Source organism: Eretmochelys imbricata, chromosome 3 (genome assembly GCF_965152235.1).
Source record: "Eretmochelys imbricata isolate rEreImb1 chromosome 3, rEreImb1.hap1, whole genome shotgun sequence".
Lineage (NCBI taxonomy): Eukaryota > Metazoa > Chordata > Testudines > Cheloniidae > Eretmochelys > Eretmochelys imbricata.
Genome location: NC_135574.1, coordinates 12258565 through 12279281, shown reverse-complemented (window position 1 = coordinate 12279281; position 20717 = coordinate 12258565). Strand labels below are relative to the sequence as shown.

General features: G+C 44.6%; 1 protein-coding gene across 1 annotated transcript in view; it reads right to left on the bottom strand.

Annotated features, from left to right (window-relative positions):
* The window catches only part of PKHD1 (PKHD1 ciliary IPT domain containing fibrocystin/polyductin), a 370485-nt gene that overhangs the window by 313436 nt on the left and 36332 nt on the right, over positions 1-20717 (bottom strand). The window contains exons 17-24 of the mRNA XM_077811517.1: positions 19962-20052; positions 17224-17366; positions 14533-14663; positions 12309-12493; positions 11196-11334; positions 6037-6191; positions 5424-5608; positions 1783-1905 (exon numbers count right to left, since the gene is read on the bottom strand). Coding sequence (XP_077667643.1) covers positions 1783-1905; positions 5424-5608; positions 6037-6191; positions 11196-11334; positions 12309-12493; positions 14533-14663; positions 17224-17366; positions 19962-20052 — 1152 coding nt within the window. The remainder of the gene's footprint in view (positions 1-1782; positions 1906-5423; positions 5609-6036; positions 6192-11195; positions 11335-12308; positions 12494-14532; positions 14664-17223; positions 17367-19961; positions 20053-20717) is intronic.

Sequence of the window (20717 nt, the reverse complement as noted above, 5' to 3'; positions counted from 1 at the left end):
ATCAGAATCAAGCCAAGACAATGCTTCAAATGAACAACAAACCTGAGTGAGGAACTTTCTCCCATGCGTAACAAAACCATAATGTTCTATCTCACTAGGTATATCCATGGCCCCAAGCACTGCAGCATCCAAAAGCCTCACAAGCTTTAATGTATTTATTCCTACAATGCTCCTGTGAGGGACGGGAGTGCTATTCTCTCTGTTTTACAGATGGGGAACAGATACATTGTGAGACTAAGTGACTTGAGCACAGTCACACAGGAAGTTTGTTGAAGAGCAGGGGACTGAACATGGGTTTCTTAAGTCCCAGGCTAGGACCCCGCTGTGACACTCTGTACCTTGGGAGAACACCCTGCACTCCCATGTTCATCCTTATAATATGATTGTGTGGTATCCAATGCAAAGTTTGCCATGTCAGATTTCTTCGGAAGGCTCATGATGTACTGAGCATTGTTGTTATAGTAACATTATAGGTTGTAATTTCATGTATATAGTTATGAGGCTGAAAATGTGTCCTCATGGCTTAAAAAAAGCCCAGGCAAAACTCTCCAGGAGCAGAGGGGCAGTTCACACCTCATCAGGGCATGTATGGGTCAAACCCCACCTAGCCTCACAGGAACAAAGGACGCTGGCCTAGCCAGCAACAAAAGAATCTGTTGGATTCTCGAGTGAGTCACCACCCTTCCCTTGGTCAGTTTGGGACTACGATGAGGTAATGCTCACCTGACTCTAAACGGGGGGGGCGGGAGGGGAAGAGCCAAGAGGGAAGAAAGGACATGATAAAAGGGAGAGACCATGGCAAACATCTCTTTCTCTTCCACCTCCATCTACAGACACCACACTGAGCGACTGAAGCACTGATCAAAGGGGAGAGCTGAAGAGCAACCAGCAGGTCTGTGGTGAGAAGCATCTAAGTTTGTAAGGGCACTGAAAGTGTTAAGATCAGCTTAGAATGCATTTTGCTTTTATTTCATTTGACCAAATCTGACTTCTTGTGCTTTGACTTATAACCACTTACAATCTATCTTTTGTAGTTAATAAATTTGTTTATTCTACCTGAAGCAGTGTGTTTGGTTTGAAACATGTCAGAGACTCCCCTTGGGAGAACAAGCCTGGTACATATCAATTTCTTTGTTAAATTGATGAACTCATATAAGTTTGCAGCGTCCAGCAGGCATAACTGGACACTGCAAAATGGAGGTTCCTAGGGTTGTGTCTGGGACTGGAGATATCCGCTAGTTGCACAATCCAAGCAGTGGCTGGCCAAAAGTGCTCACTCACCTCGCTGGGAGCAATTTATATGCCAGAGGCTGTGCGTGAACAGCCCAGGAGTGGGGGTTCTCATAGCGGAGCAGGGTAAGGCTGGCTCCCAGAGTCGAGGACTGGAGTGACCTACCAGATCACCAGTCCAGATAACACCAGGGGAACATCACACCCGCTCACTAGGTCATCCTTCCTCAAACCCTGCTAAATAATGGCCCCCAAACTGCAGTTTAATATAGCGTTGCAGTGTTTGGAAGTTATCACTATAGAACCCAGTGTCCGTTTGGTTTAATGGCATAGTCATAGATATATCATTAGCTCTAAGCCCCTGCCTCACAAGGAAAAATCCCACTCCCTTACTCATGGTTAGTAGTATCTTAATCTGTGCTGAGTCTCATTGATTTAAATGCCTTACTCATGGAATGCAGCACTGTTCAGCAAGTGTAGGGTGGCCAGATCTGTCTGTCAGACAGCAAGTCACAATGAGTCTACGGAAACTGTGGTCAGCTGGTGACCTACCTGGGTGTGGTTATTGGCCGTAGCTAGCATGTCCCCAAATATTGGTCCAATAAATACGCCGCCATCATAAACCACACGAGCTGCAATGGTTGGGTTAAGTCCTGTGAGGTTTTCAGCAAAGACCTAGCATGGCGTGAAAGAAGGAAGAACCAATTTTTTCTCAGCTTTATAAAATCTTTTTTTCTTATACACGTTGTGCATCATTTCATAAGCAACTCGAACTCACACAGCTAAGGGCTACAATGAATGAATGGGAATGTTCTCTGTATCTGCTTATATGGCCCCATTGGCACAGCACCCAAGCCCCTCACAATCTTAGTGTATGCATCCTACAACACAATGTTGCAGTCTCCATTTTACAGGTGGGAAACGGAGGGAAAAAAATTAAGAAACATGGTTTAAGGTCACGCAGGGAGTCTGCCCTGAAGCACAAAACTGAACTCAGTTTTTCCATCTCCGAGGCCCATGTCTTCAGCACCAGACCACCCTGCCTCCCTAGCTATGGCTTTACATTGGCAAAGAAACGTACACAGGATTCCCTATATAGCAATACTCCATCTCAGTCTAATATGCTGTCTCTGACAACCTTCAGAGGTTGGTGTAAAAGCCCAGTAATGCACCTAGTCCCTGTCCAAACAGAGTAGGACCATACTAGCTACGACCATGTTTGAGCAGGTTTGTTGAAACAGGACTTAGACAGAAGCGACACAATTCTTGATTGAGGGGGGGGCGTGATTTAAAGTTTCTGGGATGGCATGTGACTGCCCCACATGTCACCTCTGGGCCCTTTCCCACTCCCCCCATGCCTCCCACGCCTACTCCAAGCCAGCACCATGTTGCTCCCTGTCATAAATATAAAGGGAAGGGTAACCACCTTTCTGTATAGAGAGCTATAAAATCCCTCCTGGCCAGAGGCAAAATGCTTTTACCTGTAAAGCGTTAAGAAGCTCAGGTAACCTGGCTGGCACCTGACCCAAAATGACCAATGAGGGGACAAGATACTTTCAAATCTGGAGAAGGGGGAAAAGGTAGAGGGATAGCTCAGTGCTTTGAGCATTGGCCTGCTAAACCCAGGGTTGTGAGTTCAATCCCTGAGGGGGCCATTTAGGGATCTGGGGCAAAAATTGGGGATTAGTCCTGCTTTGAGAGGGGGTTGGACTAGATGACCTCCTGAGGTCCCTTCCAACCCAGATATTCTATGATTCTATGCCTGCGTGATACCTTTGCCAGGAACAGATCAAGGATACAAGTCCTCAAACTCCTGTAAAGTTAGTAAGTAATCTAGCTCGAAAATGCGTTAGGTTTTCTTTGTTTTGGCTTGTGAAATTCGCTGTGTGGGAGGAAATGCGTATTCCTGTGTTTGTGTCTTTTTGTAACTTAAGGTTTTGGCTAGAGGGATTCTCTATGTTTGAATCTGACTGCCTGTAAGATTATCTTCCATTCTGATCTTACAGAGTTGTTCTCTTATCTTTTTTTGTTCTTCTAATAAAGTTCTGTTTTTTTAAGAATCTGATTGAGTTTTTTGGGGTCTTAAAAATCCAAGGCTGGTCTGTGCTCATCTTGGTTATTCTCAAGCCTTCCCAGGAAAGGGGGTGTAAGGGTTTGGGGGGATATTTTGGGGAAATAGGAACTCCAAGTGGTCCTTTCCCTGTTTGTTTTGTAAATCACTTGATGATGGCAGCGTTTACCTAATCCAAGGGCAAAGACTTTGTGCCTTGGGGAAGTTTAAACCTAAGCTGGTAGAAATAAGTTTAGGGGGTCTTTTGTTGGATCATATTAAAGAAGTTCTGTATTAAAATCACAAATGAGTTTGATTCCCCAGAGTTTAAATTCCAGGGTATTACTAATTAAGAGGTCTCTTGGTTTTTGGTACTGTTTCTCTCCCTCTATGTGTGAAACTTGCAAGCTGCTAATTGTGTTAGTACATTCTAAGACAGAGTCTATTCTCAAAGCAATTCACAGAGAGAGAGACTCAAAGCAATACTCTAACAACAGAAACAGCACCCAGAGACTTTCATGCCCTTTTGTTGTATTAACAATTGTGATTAAAATAGAGATAGAGGACGTATGTGGATGGATGCTTGGTGTGGATAATAACTGAATGATCAGGGAGGTGCCAGCCTAAGAATCCAGTGTCCATCGGCTGAAGAAGGCGTCAAGTGGAAATAACCAGAGGACCACCCCCCCCGGAGGGCAGACTGGAATCCACCCAACAGCCTCAAGAATGGGAGAACCAAAGAACAAGATAACATCTTGGAGCCGTCAGGAATGTGCTATCTGCTGATTGATTCAGCAACAGCATGATGAAGCAATTCCCATAGACTGGCATAGGAAGAAATTCCTATAAAAATAGACTCTAAAAAGTGAGAACTTTGGGGTCTGATTCTGCAAACCAACTTCCAGGAGCATCAGATGAGCATCTGACAAGGCCCTGCTCCCTCCTCATGTCCAGGCCACCTGGCCAGTGGCTTGGCATGAGCAACTCTAAGGCTGGTAACTATGATAACAACCTTGCAGAACCTGTGTGTGTGTGTGTGTGTGTGTTTGTATGAATGAATGTGTGAATAAATATGAGATTGAATGGAATGTTATAGCTATAACTAACTGCTTACTATGATTCTTTCTGTATTCACAATAAATGTGGTATTTTGCCTTTTTCCCTTTAATAAGATCCTGCTGGTTTTTATTTTATTGGTACAACACTTTCATGCAGGTCCCCAAATCTGTACCCTAGAGTTCAGAGTGGGGAAGGAACCCTAACACTCCCACTCTCCTCACAGCTCCTTCCCCACTTCTCCCATTGCCTCCCCGCTGCAGGCATTGCGCAGGCCAGCGCAGGGTTCGGACACCTACTACCATCGGTAACTGTGGCTGCGGACGAGGAAGGGACAGGATTCAGCAGGCTTCTCCAGGCCCCCTCTGGCAGAGCTGTGCTACCAGCCTGGTCTCTCTTCCCTACTCCGGGTGCCTCCTAGCAGAGCTCAATGGGAGCGCTAGGTGCTGGTGCCTTTCCCAGGCATACATCCGTCAGCCATGCGCAACCCAATTCCCACCCTGGGAGAAATCTTGGGGAGCACATCACTCCGCATGCCCCCCCTACACATGGCCTCCCTCTCAGGGTTTCTCTGACCAGCATGGACAGGGACTTTTGTCTGAGAACCACGTGAGACTCAGGTAATAAAACCCTGGGGGAGGGGAGGTTACTCCATAGTATAATTCTCAGAGACAAAAACCCTGTCCACCTTGCTCAGAGACCCATGCCAGACATCCGCCTGCAGCAACTATGTTTAAACATGATTGTGACTAGCACAGGTCCAACCCCCACGTCAGTGGGCCCTTCCTCTGCAACACTGTGGAACACGGGGCAGTTAAGCCTGAGGTCAGGCTTACGGTTCAAAGCATGAGGGTTGATGGCTTTATATTTTTATCTCTTTGACTATAACTGCAGTTCCTTTTCTTAACCATCTAACCACTCTGGAACTTACTGAGTTACTGCTCTCAATAATAGCCTTTGTCGGGAGTCTCCCGAGAGATCTAGGTGAATAAAACCTTTATGAAAATGAATCCTGTCATCACAGACATACTGGCTGGCAGATTTAAGGGTGCAGCAACAATTGTGTTAAAAGAAAAGATCATCGTACATTGATGACAATGGGCAAGTCACCAGTCATGGAGTTCCAGGTCAGTGTCCATACGTTTTGGTAACAAGTGCTCATGTCCTTGGTCACCGTGAAATCACTGGCGTTGAGGTACTGGCCTGTGGAGTTATCGGGGTTGCTTTGCAGGAGCTCACGGAGGTGATAGGAGGAGACATGCACCGGGACACCTGGGAAGTTCATTATAAAACAGAGATATCAACAGCTGTGCAGCCACAGGTCCTCCTGGACCAAGCCCGGGAAGGTATAACAGCAAGGGTGGACTACATACACATACATCGGATCTAATGCTTTAGAGAGGTATCACTGTCCTATAATGTACCTTAGTGTGAAAAAACCCTCTGACGGTCTGAGCTCAACCCCATAGAAGTCAGTGGGTGGCTCTCCATTCTCCTCAATTGGGTTTTGGATCAGTATCTAAAGCCATCATCCAAAAATATCCCTCCCCGCTTTGGGGGGCAGATAAATGTGAAGAACTAGCAGCTGCCCCCCAAAGGGGCAGTCTGACAGCCCTGCCTTTGCAGGAATGTTTCCGGGGCGATGTCCCGGCTCACCTCCTTTTGGCTCCCAGAAAAGCAAAGCTTCACTCTCCCTTTACCTGCTATCACTGTACTGGTAAGCAGGATCTGGAAAGTCCCGCCAATAGGTGGGGATGCAGCTTGCAGTCTCTGAACTGTCAGAGTGACACTGGTACCTTCCATGGACGCAGCCAGGTGATCATCTTCTTCTGAGCCCTCCGAGGGCAAAGCTCCCCTGCAGGAGAGAATTGAACCACCTGAGTCAGCAGCTCCAGTGCGCAACGCACAACTCCACTCCAATGCAATCAGCACGAGTGGGAGATTGCAAGCAAAAGTCAGCGGATTGCAATCTCTCGAACCAGCTACTGTTCTCCATACAGAGCTAGGCAGAACGGTGTGACGGGCCCGTGAAAGCAAACGGAAAGACCCTCACAAAGGCTGGCCAAATAGCTTTTGGGCCTGTCCTAGTCTGAGTCTGCTGAACTGAACCTCCGCATTTCAACACTTGGCACTGCGATGCGGCAGCATTTTCACAGTGCTGTGATGTCTGCGCTCCAGGAGCCCATCCTTGGAGCTTCAGTAATACTTTGTCAAACACTTTGGGCTACTGAACTTTGAACGGTAACAAATTAGGGCTCCCAGTAACCTTTCTGTATTATCATTCCCAATTTGGGACAACGGGCACAGAGAGGGGACATGACTTACCTGAGGTCATACAAGAAGGCAATAGAAGAATTAGGAACAGACAACCCAGGTCTCCCAACTCTTGTCTATCTTAGGTACTTATCCAACTCCTATCACCACAGTATCCCAGCACCTGACAAACTTAAACGTGTTTATCCTTCAAAGACCCCCTATGAGGTAGATTAGTGCTACTATCCCCATTTCTGATGGGAACTAAGGGTGAGTCTGCCCTTGTGCCGGAGATGTAATTTCCAGCTCAGGTAGACATACACACACTAGCTTTGATCCAGCTAACATGCTAAAAATAGCAGTGTAGCCACAGTGGCACAGGACGTAGGATGGGATAGCTGCGCTGAGTACAATCCCACCCTGGACCCTATGTGCCTGCTCAGGCACTGGGGGGAGCTACACTGCTATTTTTAGCACGCTGGCTCTGTCTGAGTTAGCACAAGTACATTTATCCTACCTGGAATTACACTTTCAGCTTGACTGTGGGCATATTCTAACTGACTTCCTTAATGTCTCGACAAACTCTTTGGTGAGGAGGGGACTTGACTGTGGGCCTTTCACGTCCCAGGTTAGTGCTCTAACTGACACCCCCACCCACAACCCCCACCCACAACCCTCAAATCCCAGGTTTTAACCACAAGGCCATCCTGCCTAGTTTTAGCCAATGGTTGTACGGTGTTTTGAGATCCCCTCATCGGAGGAGCTGCAGAGGAGCAAAGCAATATCAGACACTTTCACAAAAATGATCTCCAAACAAGGAAGCCGACTGTGATTCAGATGTGCTTTGAAAAGCAACATAGCGCCTTATCATTGTAACTGTTGTTCTTCAAGATGGCTGCCTACAAGGATCCATGCTGCAAGTGATGTGTATGCACCCCTGGGAGTTTAGATCAGCAGTATTCTTTGGAAGTGTTTAAGGACCTAGGCAAGGAACACTCACAGCCCTGACAGACACCGTTATTCCAAGTTCACACTGTCATGGTACATGCATCATCTACAGTGGGGGACAATGGAGGTAATGCTTAAAGAACACTTTTTTTATGCTTCACAGTTATAATCTCATCTCATTCTTCTTAGTAGTATTATGGTAGAACTTAGAAGCCCCAGTCCTGGACCTGGACCCCATTGTGCTAGGCACTGCACAAAGAGAACAAAAGGACAATCCGTGATCCAAAGAGTTTACAAGCTAAACATGTTTGCTATGCCAAAAGGAATAAATAAAAAGTTGGAGTGATATTTACTCAAGTAGCTTTCACAAACCTGCTCAGCGTCTCAATGCATCTAATCATGGCAAGGACGAGTTATCTATATTGCTTACAATATAGACTGATTGGTGAATTTTTGAAAACACTTTAAGTGCAGTTGGGGAAAACAAATGTCCTTGGTGGCACAAGAGTGTCACTGTGTGGTGACTTGTATGAATGTCAACTATATAATTCCCTAATTAAACATGTTTATTCTAATCCATAGATTTTAAGGCCAGAAGGGACCATTAGATCAGTGGCTCTCAATCTTTTCAGACTACTGTTCCCCTTTCAGGAGTCTGATTTGTCTTGTGTACCCCCAAGTTTCACCTCACTTAAAAACTACTTGCTTACAAAATCAGACATAAAAATACATAAATGTCACAGCACACTATTACTGAAAAACTGCATACAGAAAAGTCATTTCTGTATGAAATTTTAATTTGTACTGACTTTGCTAGTGTTTTTTATGTAGCCTGTTGTAAAACTAGGCAAATGTCCAAATGAGTTGAGTATGCCCTGGAATACCTGGGGGTACCCCCGGTGGTAAACATACTCCTGGTTGACAATCACTGCATTAGATCATCTATCTAGCCTGACCTCCTGTACAACAGAGGCCAAAGAATTTCCCCCAGCTGCCCCTGTATTGAGCCCAATAACTTGTGTTTGACTAAAGTACATCTTCCAGAAGGGTATCCAGTCTAGACATGAAGACATCAAGACTGGAGAATCCACCACTTTCCTTCATAGTTTGTTCCAATGGTTAGCAATCCTCACAGTTAAAATAGTATGTTAGCTCAGATTTGAATTTGTCTGACTTTATCTTCCAGGCACTGGTTCCTGTAATGCCTTTTTCCACTAGATTAAAGAATTCTTTACTACCCCCATAGAGTCTCCCTGTGTCAGTACTTAGACACTAATCAAGTCACCGCTTAATCTTCTTTTTGACAAATAAATTGATTGAGCTCTTTACATCTCTCGTTGTAAGGCATTTTCTCCAGTCCTCGCATCATTTTTGTAGCTCTTCTCTGCCCCCTTTCCAGTTTTTAACATGCTTTTTTTAAAATGTTGACACCAGAAATGGACGCCAGTGTTCCACCATACAGCTCACATACAAAAGTAAAATCCCCTCTCTGGTGCCTATCCACTCCTCCTCTGTTTATATATTTAAAAAAAAAAACCCACAGCATTCAGACAAATCTGAATTTATCCACTCAGCTTTGCCCATGCCACACAGATATGGAACTTCTCTTTCTCTCTGTAAAAACTATCGGTGATCTACTTACAAGTGAAGTCACATCTATGCTGTACTAATCTACCATGCTAGGAAGCTTGGCTGGTTTTGCATTGCAGACAGGGCTGAACTGTGTTTTAACCACGTTACCAAATCACCTGACAGCCTTGAAAACTTTGAAGGACTGTAGCAGGAAGTACTTACACTGAACAGATGAGGTCTTGGGAGTCCCCATTAAAATATAAACTGGATTGTTTCAGTTTCTCTATTTTTTCCTCCTTGCTGACTTGGGTTGCATTTCTTTAAAATCCTCAAGTCTGATTTTTTTCAGAGGCGCTGAGCACATGCAGCTGCCATAGATTTCAGTAAGAGTTCTAGGTGCTCCTTTCTTTGTCTGTGTGACAGGGTTCGACTCACCACCGCTGGCACCTCTGGCTGGTCGCTCCGGGAATTAGCTCTCCACTGCTGCGGAGCACCAACGCGTGGTGTCTCGCCCATCATCTACTCTGCTGCCCTGGGACCCGTGTTGCTCCCTGCTCAGTGGTGTTCTCTTCCTGTCTGCTTCAGGACACTGTCCTCCGTCAGTGCCCACTTCTCTGGTCTCACCCCCTTCCGGGGGTGGGGCGGGGGGTGTTAACAGCAGTCCTTCTGGTTGCACCTGCCTTGGCGGCCAATTACAATCCTATAGTCTAGCCCCTTGTCTCAGGGGCAAGTTGCGATCTGTCTCGGCCCCTCTCCTCGATGGCCAGGTGCAGTGCCAGGGGGGAAGGGGGGGGACCCAGGCCCACCCACTACTCTGGGTCCCGACCCAGGGAGCCTCTAGTGGTAGCCTCCCTCGGCTCTTCTTCTCTTCCCTCGTCTGCCTAGTTTCCCTGGGCCACTTCCCCTTTAGCCCTATGTACCTTCTCGACCCTTTTTAGCATGGGCCGCAGCCTGGCAGGTAATGGGCTGGAGCTCCGCTCTGCTCCCCCAAGCCTGCCCAGCACTGCTTTGTTCAAGGTGCTGCTCCTTACCTCAGGAGCCAGTCCTTCTCCCTTGCCAGTCAGGGAGTGACCGCCTTCTTCTCTGCTAGGCAGCCTTTATATGGGGCCTCGCCCAGCCCTGATTGGCTGCCTCTTCCTTCCACTGATTGGCCCTCCACAGGCCTTTATTGATTGGCTGCCAGTCTGTGCAGCCTCAAAAGGCTTGTTCCAGCCCTTTTCTCAGGGGCTGGGGCAACCGCCCCACCACAGTCTGTCTATGATTTAAATAGACAAAATTCTTTGGGGCAGAGACGTGTGTGTGTGTATAGCACCTACCACAATGGGGCCCATGGGTGCTACTGGAAATACAAATAATAGTAATTAGCTGATTCATAATCACACAGAGTGCTAGCCTTAAAAAATAACATTAAAAAAATAAATAAGAACAGCCCTTCCCACTGACCTGTGAAAACAAACTGCACTGCTACATAGGACCCCAGGATGAACTGGACATGGGAGGTCGTGGAGGAGTCCTTTGTTGTGTATGTAGGGTGGCCTGGGGTGAAGGGTGTTTGGCATGTTTTAAGAGAATAAGCCCAAATCATAAAATCCAAATCTAAACTCCCTCAAAGTTCCAGGCTGTTCGGACTCTGTGCTCTGGGTCAGTATGGAGATAAACCAGGCACAACATTCCAGTCTGGGTCCAAATTCTCCCAAAGTTTGGGATTAGAAGTTGGGACTTTTTTTTTTAAATCTAAAATCTTATAGTTCTCGGTGTTCGAGTTAGTCCAAGGCCCTGCCTTACTGTTAACAAGCAGGGATTTCCGGTGACATGGGCCTCTGTCTGGTCCCCTTCAAGAATGGCTGAGGCAAGATGAGACCTTCTAGCAGAGGGTCTGATGGAAAATGAACAAAAGCAGAAACATCAAGCACTTGCGTGTGAAAGAATAAGAATTCCTAGGAACAGCAACACAGGGATTGCCAGACTGGGTCAGACCTGAGTTCCATCTAGTCCAGCATTCTGAGCGGCTAGCACCAGCTGCTCCAGAGGACGGTATGAGAATCTGTACTAGGGACATGTGGGATAACCTGCCTCCAATTCCTACCTCAGTGACAGAAGAGGGAGATTGCTGCCACAATCAGCCACCAGAAAGGACACGTTGTAGGTGGGGGGAGATCCCATCACAGACACTTCTTGGATAACATTTCCACCCGGACGAGCTGGTCTGGGATCCCTTTGAAAAACTGAAGGGAAAATATTAGTCATTAGAGATAGTCACTGTTTTTTATTTCAAAATTTCAAAGTCGTTTCCATTTCAGAATTGGAAACGGACCCACTTGTTGGTGTTTCTTCAACATTTCTCATAACGTTGGCAACTTCTTATCCAAAATGTCAGTGAATTCCTTCATTTACTGAAAACCCAGTGTTTTCAGGGAGCTAAAAAGGGTCAACCACTACGTTTTATATGTTTCAGAGTAACAGCCATGTTAGTCTGTATTTGCAGAAAGAAAAGGAATACTTGTGGCACCTTAGAGACTAACCCATTTATTTGAGCATAAGCTTTCGTGAGCTACAGCTCACTTCATCGGATGAAGTGAGCTGTAGCTCACGAAAGCTTATGCTCAAATAAATGGGTTAGTCTCTAAGGTGCCACAAGTATTCCTTTTATGTTTTATATGGTAGACCCTCAGAGTTACAAACACCTTGGGAATGGAGGTTGTTCATAACTCTGAAATATTTGTAACTCTGAACAAAACATTGGGGTTGTTCTTTCAAAAGTTTACAACTGAATATTGACTTAATACAGCTTTGAAACTTTACTATGCCGAAGAAAAATGTTGATTTCTCTTTATGTTATTAATAGTTTTACATTTAAAACACTCTACTGTATTTGCTTTTTTATTTAATTTTTTTCTCTCTCTGCCGCTGCCTGACTGCATACTTCCGGTTCCAAATGAGGTGTGTGATTAACTGGTCAGTTCGTAACCCTGGTGTTCATAACTCTGAGGTTCTACTGTAGATGTTTTCAATGAAAACAAAATAAATTTAAGTTGATGATTTTTCATGAAATCTTGTTTTCAGAAAAATGCAGGGCGGTCTTTTTCTTTGTATTTTTTGAATGAAAAAACCACTCTCTAAAAGCCAGCTTATTTATTGATATTTTGTAGGGAAGGTAGTGCCTAGAACATCATCAACAAAGAGAAAGGGATTCAATTACCAGTTACGTTTCTATCCGAGATGATAATTTCATCAAGGTAAAACCAGCTAGATGTCTCCTCCTCTCTCTCAGGGATCAGCATGTCGATCTGATGCACAAACACTGGTGAGTTGGCTTCAAGGTCCCGGAGGGATTCAGAGCCATTCACACAGCCCCTCCAGAGATCAGCACATGTGAACTTCCAGCTGAAAGGCATTCAGATAACATTTCACTCATAGCCAGCTTAAGGGATAGGTGAGCTAGGCAGCTGCCTAATTCTTATACCCAAGTGGGTACTAATGCAATGGCCACCATCTTGGCTGACATACTCAGAATTGAACCAGGGACCTCCAGAACGATAAGCATGAGTCACTACCGCAGGAGTTAAAGCACCATGGCTTCCCCAGGTGGGGTTGCAACAGCCTTGTCTTCTCTGTGAATCAACACAGAGTGGGACCTCTTACGCACACTCACCAATGGGTTACACAAGGACTGTGCCTCATGTTCAAATTGTTTTAAACAATACTAAAAATATCTAGGCCTGTTTGGCATGCAGCCCAAACTCCTCCCATATGCCCAGAGCGCTTTAATGCTAGAATTCCAAGCCTCTGTAACACAGAGAGCTGTGTTATCACCTTGCCAAGTACTCAAGGGCTGTACCTAGGAAATCACCGATTTCCAAAAATAAATGCAACACCACAGCCATGCTATTTGCTCACACCTCTCTGCCTTGAGAAACAGAAACCGATTGTTGCTTAACTTGACTAAAAGCCTCCATTAATCAGCTTTTCTCTTACCCTCCAGATACACAGAGAAAGAGTGGCCCACAGCTGCATTTCATGGCAAATTTATCTTCACTTGTCGTGCTACATATCACTTGCCCATGCCTTAAACCTTCATGCCAGCTGTTGCAATCCCCACCACCACTTTGGAAGCACTATTGAAACTATGCAAAGGATCCGGAGGGGTTGTGGGTGTATAGCAGATGTCAAATGCTCTTAATGCGTATGGCAATATTCACCTAGGGCCAGTCCTCTCAGCTAGCGCAAAAAGGAAATCTGGGTAAGAATCTTTTCTTTGTTAAATGCAAAGAGGACATTAAATTAACAGCCAGGTTCAACCTTTAATTATTATAAAAGCTAACGAGCACAACAAAATGTGCCGTACTAAACTAGACCACTTGTCGACCTAGGGCAGTATCCTATCTTCAAAAACGGCCAATGAATTAACTTAAGACTAAATAAGGGTGAGCATTATGTCCAAGAAATATCCTTGCTGAGTTCCGGAAAAGGACTTTTGTTTGTCCCAACAGGCCCCTGAAGAACAAGTCTCTGGCCTGGCACAGGATACAGTGCATGCCGAGATAGCACACTTGCCAATAATCAGTCAGTTCCAACGCAGACCTCCAGCCAGGTTGGATATACCCAACGTGGCTAGCCCTGTATAACTCAGCATTAACATAGTGCATTGACTCCAACAATCATCCAGGACAGAGCAGTGGGTTAAAGGCGGAGTAGCAGCAGCATGCATTCTATATACTTTGTTGAACTCAATGATACAGGAAAGTATGGAGGGAAACTGCTTAAAACGCATCAAAAATAATTAGACATACCTAAGAGTGGCATCTGCAGGTACATGTGTTAGGATAAAATCACAAGGGCTAGCACTCCCTGCGTTTCCAGGAATACGCTGGCTGACAGATGGGGGTCAAGAAGAAATACTGTGAATTCCTAAAGGTTTCTGAGATTAAGAGTTGTGCAGCCACTACTCTGAGTCTTCTTTGTCACAGCAACTGCTATACTGGCTTGTGGCATTCATTGTCAAGGCACCAAGGGAAGTCTACTCTGCAGTTAAACACCCGCAGCTGGCCTTTGCTTGTGCTCACTGGGCTGGGGGTCGCAGGACTGTTTAACTGCAGGGTAAACATTCAGGGTCAGGACTGGGACCCTCCCTCTTCGCAGGGACCCAAAGCTCCAACACGAGCCCAGATTTCTATGCTGTAGTTAAATAGCCCCACAGCCCGAGCCCCGCAAGCCCAAGCCAGCCGATGTGGGCCAGCCATGAGTTTTTAACTGCAGTGTAGACACACCCCTAGAGGCCTTCAGGGAGGGGTATTATTACGATTATCATGTCCGTGTGTAACGAACTGGTTAAATGGCTTGTGACTGGTCAGTCTCCAGTGGTAGCCCTGCAAGGAAGATAAAAGTTGAGGACATCATACCACATGTAGCCTTGTACTGGGTACCTTTCTGGGCTGGTCTCATTCAGACTCCACAGGCAAGTAAGATTCTTCTTCACTGTATTTAGAAAGGTGTTGATATAGGACACTAAAACATAAAGCGTATCGCTCACATAACCTTTATATGCAAAGCACACCTGAGAAAGGAGAAGGAAAACAATACATTATTGCTGAAGAAGGTTTATATTATGGTCCAAATCCAGCCCACACTGGTAGTGACTGAATGTTATTACCAGCTGAGATCTGTTTCGTGACTCATGTGAAAGGAGTTGCTGCTTTTAGTCCGATTTCTCATCAAAAGAAGTTTACACTGTAATGACTATCAAAAAGAAAAGGAGTACTTGTGGCATCTTAGAGATTAACCAATTTATTTGAGCATAAGCTTTCGTGAGCTACAGCTCACTTCATCAGATGCATACTGTGGAAACTGCAGAAGACATTATATACACAGAGACCATGAAACAATACCTCCTCCCACCCCACTCTCCTGCTGGTAATAGCCCATCCAAAGTGACCACTCTCTTTACAATGTGTATTACAATGTAAAAGCTGGGCTATTACCAGCAGGAGAGTGAGTTTGTGTGTGCGGGGGCGGAGGGTGAGAAAACCTGGATTTGTGCTGGAAATGGCCCAACTTGTTTATCATACACATTGTAAGGAGAGTGATCACTTTAGATAAGCTATTACCAGCGGGAGAATGGGGTGGGAGGAGGTATTGTTTCATGGTCTCTGTGTATATAATGTTGTCATAAATATAAAGGGAAGGGTAAACCCCTTTGAAATCCCTCCTGGCCAGGGGAAAGCTCCTCTCACCTGTAAAGGGTTAAGAAGCTAAAGGTAACCTCGCTGGCACCTGACCAAAATGACCAATGAGGAGACAAGATACTTTCAAAAGCTGGGAGGAGGGAGAGAAACAAAGGGTCGGTGTGTCTGTCTATATTCTGTCTTTGCTGGGGATAGACCAGGAATGGAGTCTTAGAACTTTTAGTAAGTAATCTAGCTAGGTATGTGTTAGATTATGATTTCTTTAAATGGCTGAGAAAAGAATTGTGCTGAATAGAATAACTATTTCTGTCTGTGTATCTTTTTTGTAACTTAAGGTTTTGCCTAGAGGGGTTCTCTATGTTTTTGAATCTAATTACCCTGTAAGGTATCTACCATCCTGATTTTACAGGGGGGATTTCTTTATTTCTATTTACTTCTATTTTTATTAAAAGTCTTCTTGTAAGAAAACTGAATGCTTTTTCATTGTTCTCAGATCCAAGGGTTTGGGTCTGTGGTCACCTATGCAAATTGGTGAGGCTTTTTATCCAACATTTCCCAGGAAAGGGGGGGTGCAAGTGTTGGGAGGATTGTTCATTGTTCTTAAGATCCAAGGGTCTGGGTCTGTAGTCACCTCGGCAAATTGGTGAGGCTTTTTACCAAACCTTGTCCAGGAAGTGGGGTGCAAGGTTTTGGGAAGTATTTGGGGGGGGAAAGACGTGTCCAAACAGCTCTTCCCCAGTAACCAGTATTAGTTTGGTGGTGGTAGCGGCCAATCCAAGGACAAAGGGTGGAATATTTTGTACCTTGGGGAAGTTTTGACCTAAGCTGGTAAAGATAAGCTTAGGAGGTTTTTCATGCAGGTCCCCACATCTGTACCCTAGAGTTCAGAGTGGGGGAGGAACCTTGACAAAAGTCTTCTGCAGTTGCCACAGTATGCATCCGATGAAGTGAGCTGTAGCTCACGAAAGCTTATGCGCAAATAAATTGGTTAGTCTCTAAGGTGCCACAAGTATTCCTTTTCTTTTTGCGAATACAGACTAACATGGCTGTTACTCTGAAACCTGTAATGACTATCGTGACTGATAGTAATTAGTACTGCTGCTGGCATCTCCAACATAAAAAAAAAAGACTAAAATGGGCACTGAGAACGAATTGTCCCTTCCCACCCCACAGAGGCTGTCATCATAATAATAATAATACAACTGCCCAGCTTTTATATAGCATTCTACCAAGGAGGTCAGCATCATTATCCCTATTTTACAGATGGGGAAAATGAGGCAGAGAGAAGTGACTTGCCCAAGGTCATCCAGCAGGCTAGTGGCAGAGGTGGGAATAGAACCCTGGTCTTCCGAGTCTCATGCCAAGTCTCTACCTAGTGTGGTGCTGAGAGGGGAGAGATCACTGGACTGGGAATCAAATGACCTGAATTCTATTCCCAGCTCTACCATTGCCTCCTTATGTGACCTTGTGCCAGTCACTTAAACTCTTTGTGTCCTAATCTGTATAGTGAGGACGATGCTTACCTGTCTTTATAACGTACTACGAGGTCTATGGGTGCAAATCACTACAAATGTTAAGCGTTACATTAGTAGAGGCAGTCTCTCTAGGCAGGGTGGCAGCACATTAATGAAATAGCATGGAGTAGTTTGGACTGGCACTGACCACAGCACATCCTCTGGTTATCTCCAGAATACATCAGTTTCCAGGGCTGTCAATCTACCACCTTTAGTAAGCAATAGAGTTTATGGATAAATAAGCTTTGTTTCTTCGTGCCCCAGGAATATATCCCTAAAACACAATCTTGCGTGGGTTTGGGGAAAAGGGCAGATGACCTCAATTTCCTGATATGCCTTGTCCATCTTTAATTTTATTATGCTATTTGGTTCTCTGTACTTTCCTCCATGTTTTGCCCTACTCAGGGAGGCTACTTACATGTGTGTACTCAGTGAGGCTGTATCTTGGTAAGGTTGATGGAGACATTTTTACAAGATGTTTTGGCCTGTGAATACTGAACCTTCCACAAAAAGGTTCTGTCCAGCTGGCAACATGTCCCACAGTGGCAGAGTCTCCCTGGCCTGACAGTAGTAAAAATGAAAGAGGTTAGATGTTTGAAAAGGATTTTCAGGAAGCCATGGAGGGGCTGGACACTCGAAGGCTGGTGAATGCAATCTTGTGCCTAAATTTGCCTGAGCGAATAAATGATGCACGCTTGCAAAGCAAGTATTTGCATACACACGTGCCCAATGAAGCATACCAAGGAGGTGCACTCACTTTAGATACATGAGTACAACGGATACCAGGACAAACTGAACCAGGATCTTGACAGCTGAAAGCATGACTCCCAGCAGCTTGATCTAAAGAGCCAGTCATTGTAGGTGAGGGGAGCACCAGACGCACCTCCCCAGTGGATTAGGCACAGAGAGTCACATGTAACATACACACCTTGACAAGTGAATTACAGATGCAGATCAAGTAGGTTGTGATCATTGGAGCTCTGTATTTAACCTAATTGTGAGCTCAACTGAGAAGAGAGAGTGAAAGTTCATAAAGTATCACAATAACCTAAAAATATTAATGGGGAATGGTGCAGAAGGGAGACAGAGTTACTTAGTCTATATAAGAAATATCTACTGATAGATCTCAAGGCCTTGTTAAGCTCATGCCTGGAGCACAAGAGAAGCGTGGGACTGGAATTCAGCGGCCAAAACTGGTGTTTTGGCATTTAGGCCGAATTGGTGGACAAAATAATGAGGTGTTGGGCTATTCCACACTCCCCTTTTGGGAGCCTCAAAAAATTTGGGGTGGGGTTGAAACTGATGGATGGGAAGGCTGAGTGACTGAAAGAAAAGAGAATGGGTAGGAGTGAGCATCATCATCATCATCATCATCATCAGGACTGCCCCCCCCCCCCGGTCTTCTGGAACCTCAGGATCCAGCAGGACACGATTGTGCCTTCTTCATCCTAATCCTGAGAAATTTCCTGACTAGACCAGGCCAGAGATAGGGACCCAAATGACACCACCACCTCAACCAACTCTGGCTAAATCCCAAATACCATCTGGAATGTAAGACTGTCATCCCCACCTCCCGTTCTGCGTCCTTTTCCTTCCCCACTTTATTTCTTTTCCTTCCTATCTCTCTCCTTTTGCCTTCTGTTTAATAAGAGTCTTCCTTCGCCAGTCAAAACTGTATGTTTTGCAACAGTGCTGTGAGCCTGCGACCAGAGAGACAGTTAAAGGCAATGGCCTAAGCAGCCTGATGCTAGTATGCAGGTCTCAGAGTGGCTGATAAAACCATGTGGCATGACGGTGTTCCTTCAGCAGTGAGGTTGCAAGTGAAAGTCAACACCAAAGACAGAGGCAGTGTTTTCTATCTTTGCTGTTCTTTTCTTTCCTTGTTTGTGTGGGTCTTGTTTTGTCTTCCAGGAAATGGGATCAGACTAGAACAACAGCAGCTCCAACCCATCTCAACTAACTTCTTCACTTTTCCCCAAAAGGACAGTTATTACCATCTGCAATACCACCCAAGGGACTCTCAAACAGGGCATTTTCCTTTTAAAGCCTTTCTCCAGCTGAAGGGAAAGGGAAGAAGGGATGTTGTTAAAATGAAATCCGTATTTAATACTTTAAATTTCAAATGCTTTTTCTCTTCTGTATCTTTAATAAAGGGTTAAAACAATTAATGGTGTGTGTTTGCCATGATACTAAACAGGCTGATTTATCTGAATACCAAACCCCAAATCTTCTTTAAAACTCTTCCATACTGGGCAGTGACTGGGTCATCTTAATACCTTTGACCCTTTGGGCCCATTTATTCTAAATTAATACAAGAGGTATCTCATAGATTTGTAGACTTTAAGATCAGAAGGGTCCATCGGGATCATCTCGTCTGACCTGCTGTACATTGCAGGCCACACAATCTCACCCACCCACTCCTGAAACAGATCCCTAACCTCTGGCTGAGTTACTGGAGTCCTCAAATCATGGTTTAAAGACTTCAAGTTACAGAGAATTCACCATTTAAACATGCAAGTGACCAGAGCCCCATACTGTAGAGGAAGGCAAAAAAATCCCAAGGGTCTCTGCTAATCTGACTCAAGAGGAAATTCCTTCCCGACTCCAAATATGGCCATCAGTTAGACCCTGAGCATGTGGGTAAGACCCATCAGGCAGACACCTCGGAAAGAATTCTCTGTAGTAACTCAGAGCCCTCCCCATCTAATATCCCGACTACATTAGAAACATGTATGAGCACATACCTACCTTTGAAAATATGATACTAGATAACTTCACATGACTGTGGAACCTCCATAATATGGCACTTTATGTCCCTATAGTAAACTATCCTTATACCCCTGATATTGTGAACATACAACTTGGTTTGATATTGCAACCTGCTTATGTTTGTGTAATAAAACAGACTGGGGGCGGGGAAAAGAATCAGTAATTAACATATTAGTAATACTGTTTTTAATATCAATTCAACAATTAATTCCCCCCTAAACTCCCTCACCATAACTAACACACATTATTAATAAACCAGGAGGAAAATAAATGTGTAAAACCATTAATAGTATAATACCCCCTGCACCATGCAAAGGTCTTGTTTAGTACATAAGGAGAAACCCACTATTACAGTAAGTTTCACCTAATTTTTTTAAAATACACTACCTTCCTCAAATCCATTACGGAGAAGGAATTTAGCAGACAATGGCTCAGTTTCACATTTTACTGAAAGAAGCTCCTCTATCACTGTTTGGATCTACAAAAAAATAAAAAAATAATATTCACAAGGTGATCTCGTAAAGTGATCACTATGTTTAGTAAACTAGCCAGTGGTAGAAACAGGGTTGATATAATGGGTAGCCAGAAAGCAGAGATGAAAGGTCCATCTTTCCTTTGTCAGCACTTCCCATTGTTCCAGCCAGCCCTGGAGATGGAGGGAGTGATTAAGTCTCCATAAGTTCTATGAGCCAAAACCAGATTCAATATTAATAGGCATGGAAGAACCAGCTTAGATATTTAAGAACTATCTATATTTGACCAAAATTGAAACCAAACCCTAAATACAACCAAGCTGGCTGTTCGAAGAAAGACTTCTCAAAACTTTAAAATTCTCGTAACGCTGTATTTTCAAAGCATCGCTACACTTTTACATTCCAGCTGGGATCAGAAGGAGAAGTGATGAATACTATGAAGAATGTTATTCTCAAAGGGTTCCTTGGCTGGCCAGAAGCAAGTAGTACAAGAAATATCATAGAGAAGCCAATCCTCATGAGACTTGAAGCCCAGTCAGGCAGACTCGAGAGGTAGTGCAACCAAACATATATATGATGTATAGCAGAACAAGAACCAGAGGCTGGAACTTAAAGCCAAACAAATTCAAGTCAAAATAAAGGCAATTTTTTTTTTTTTAAATCAGTGAGG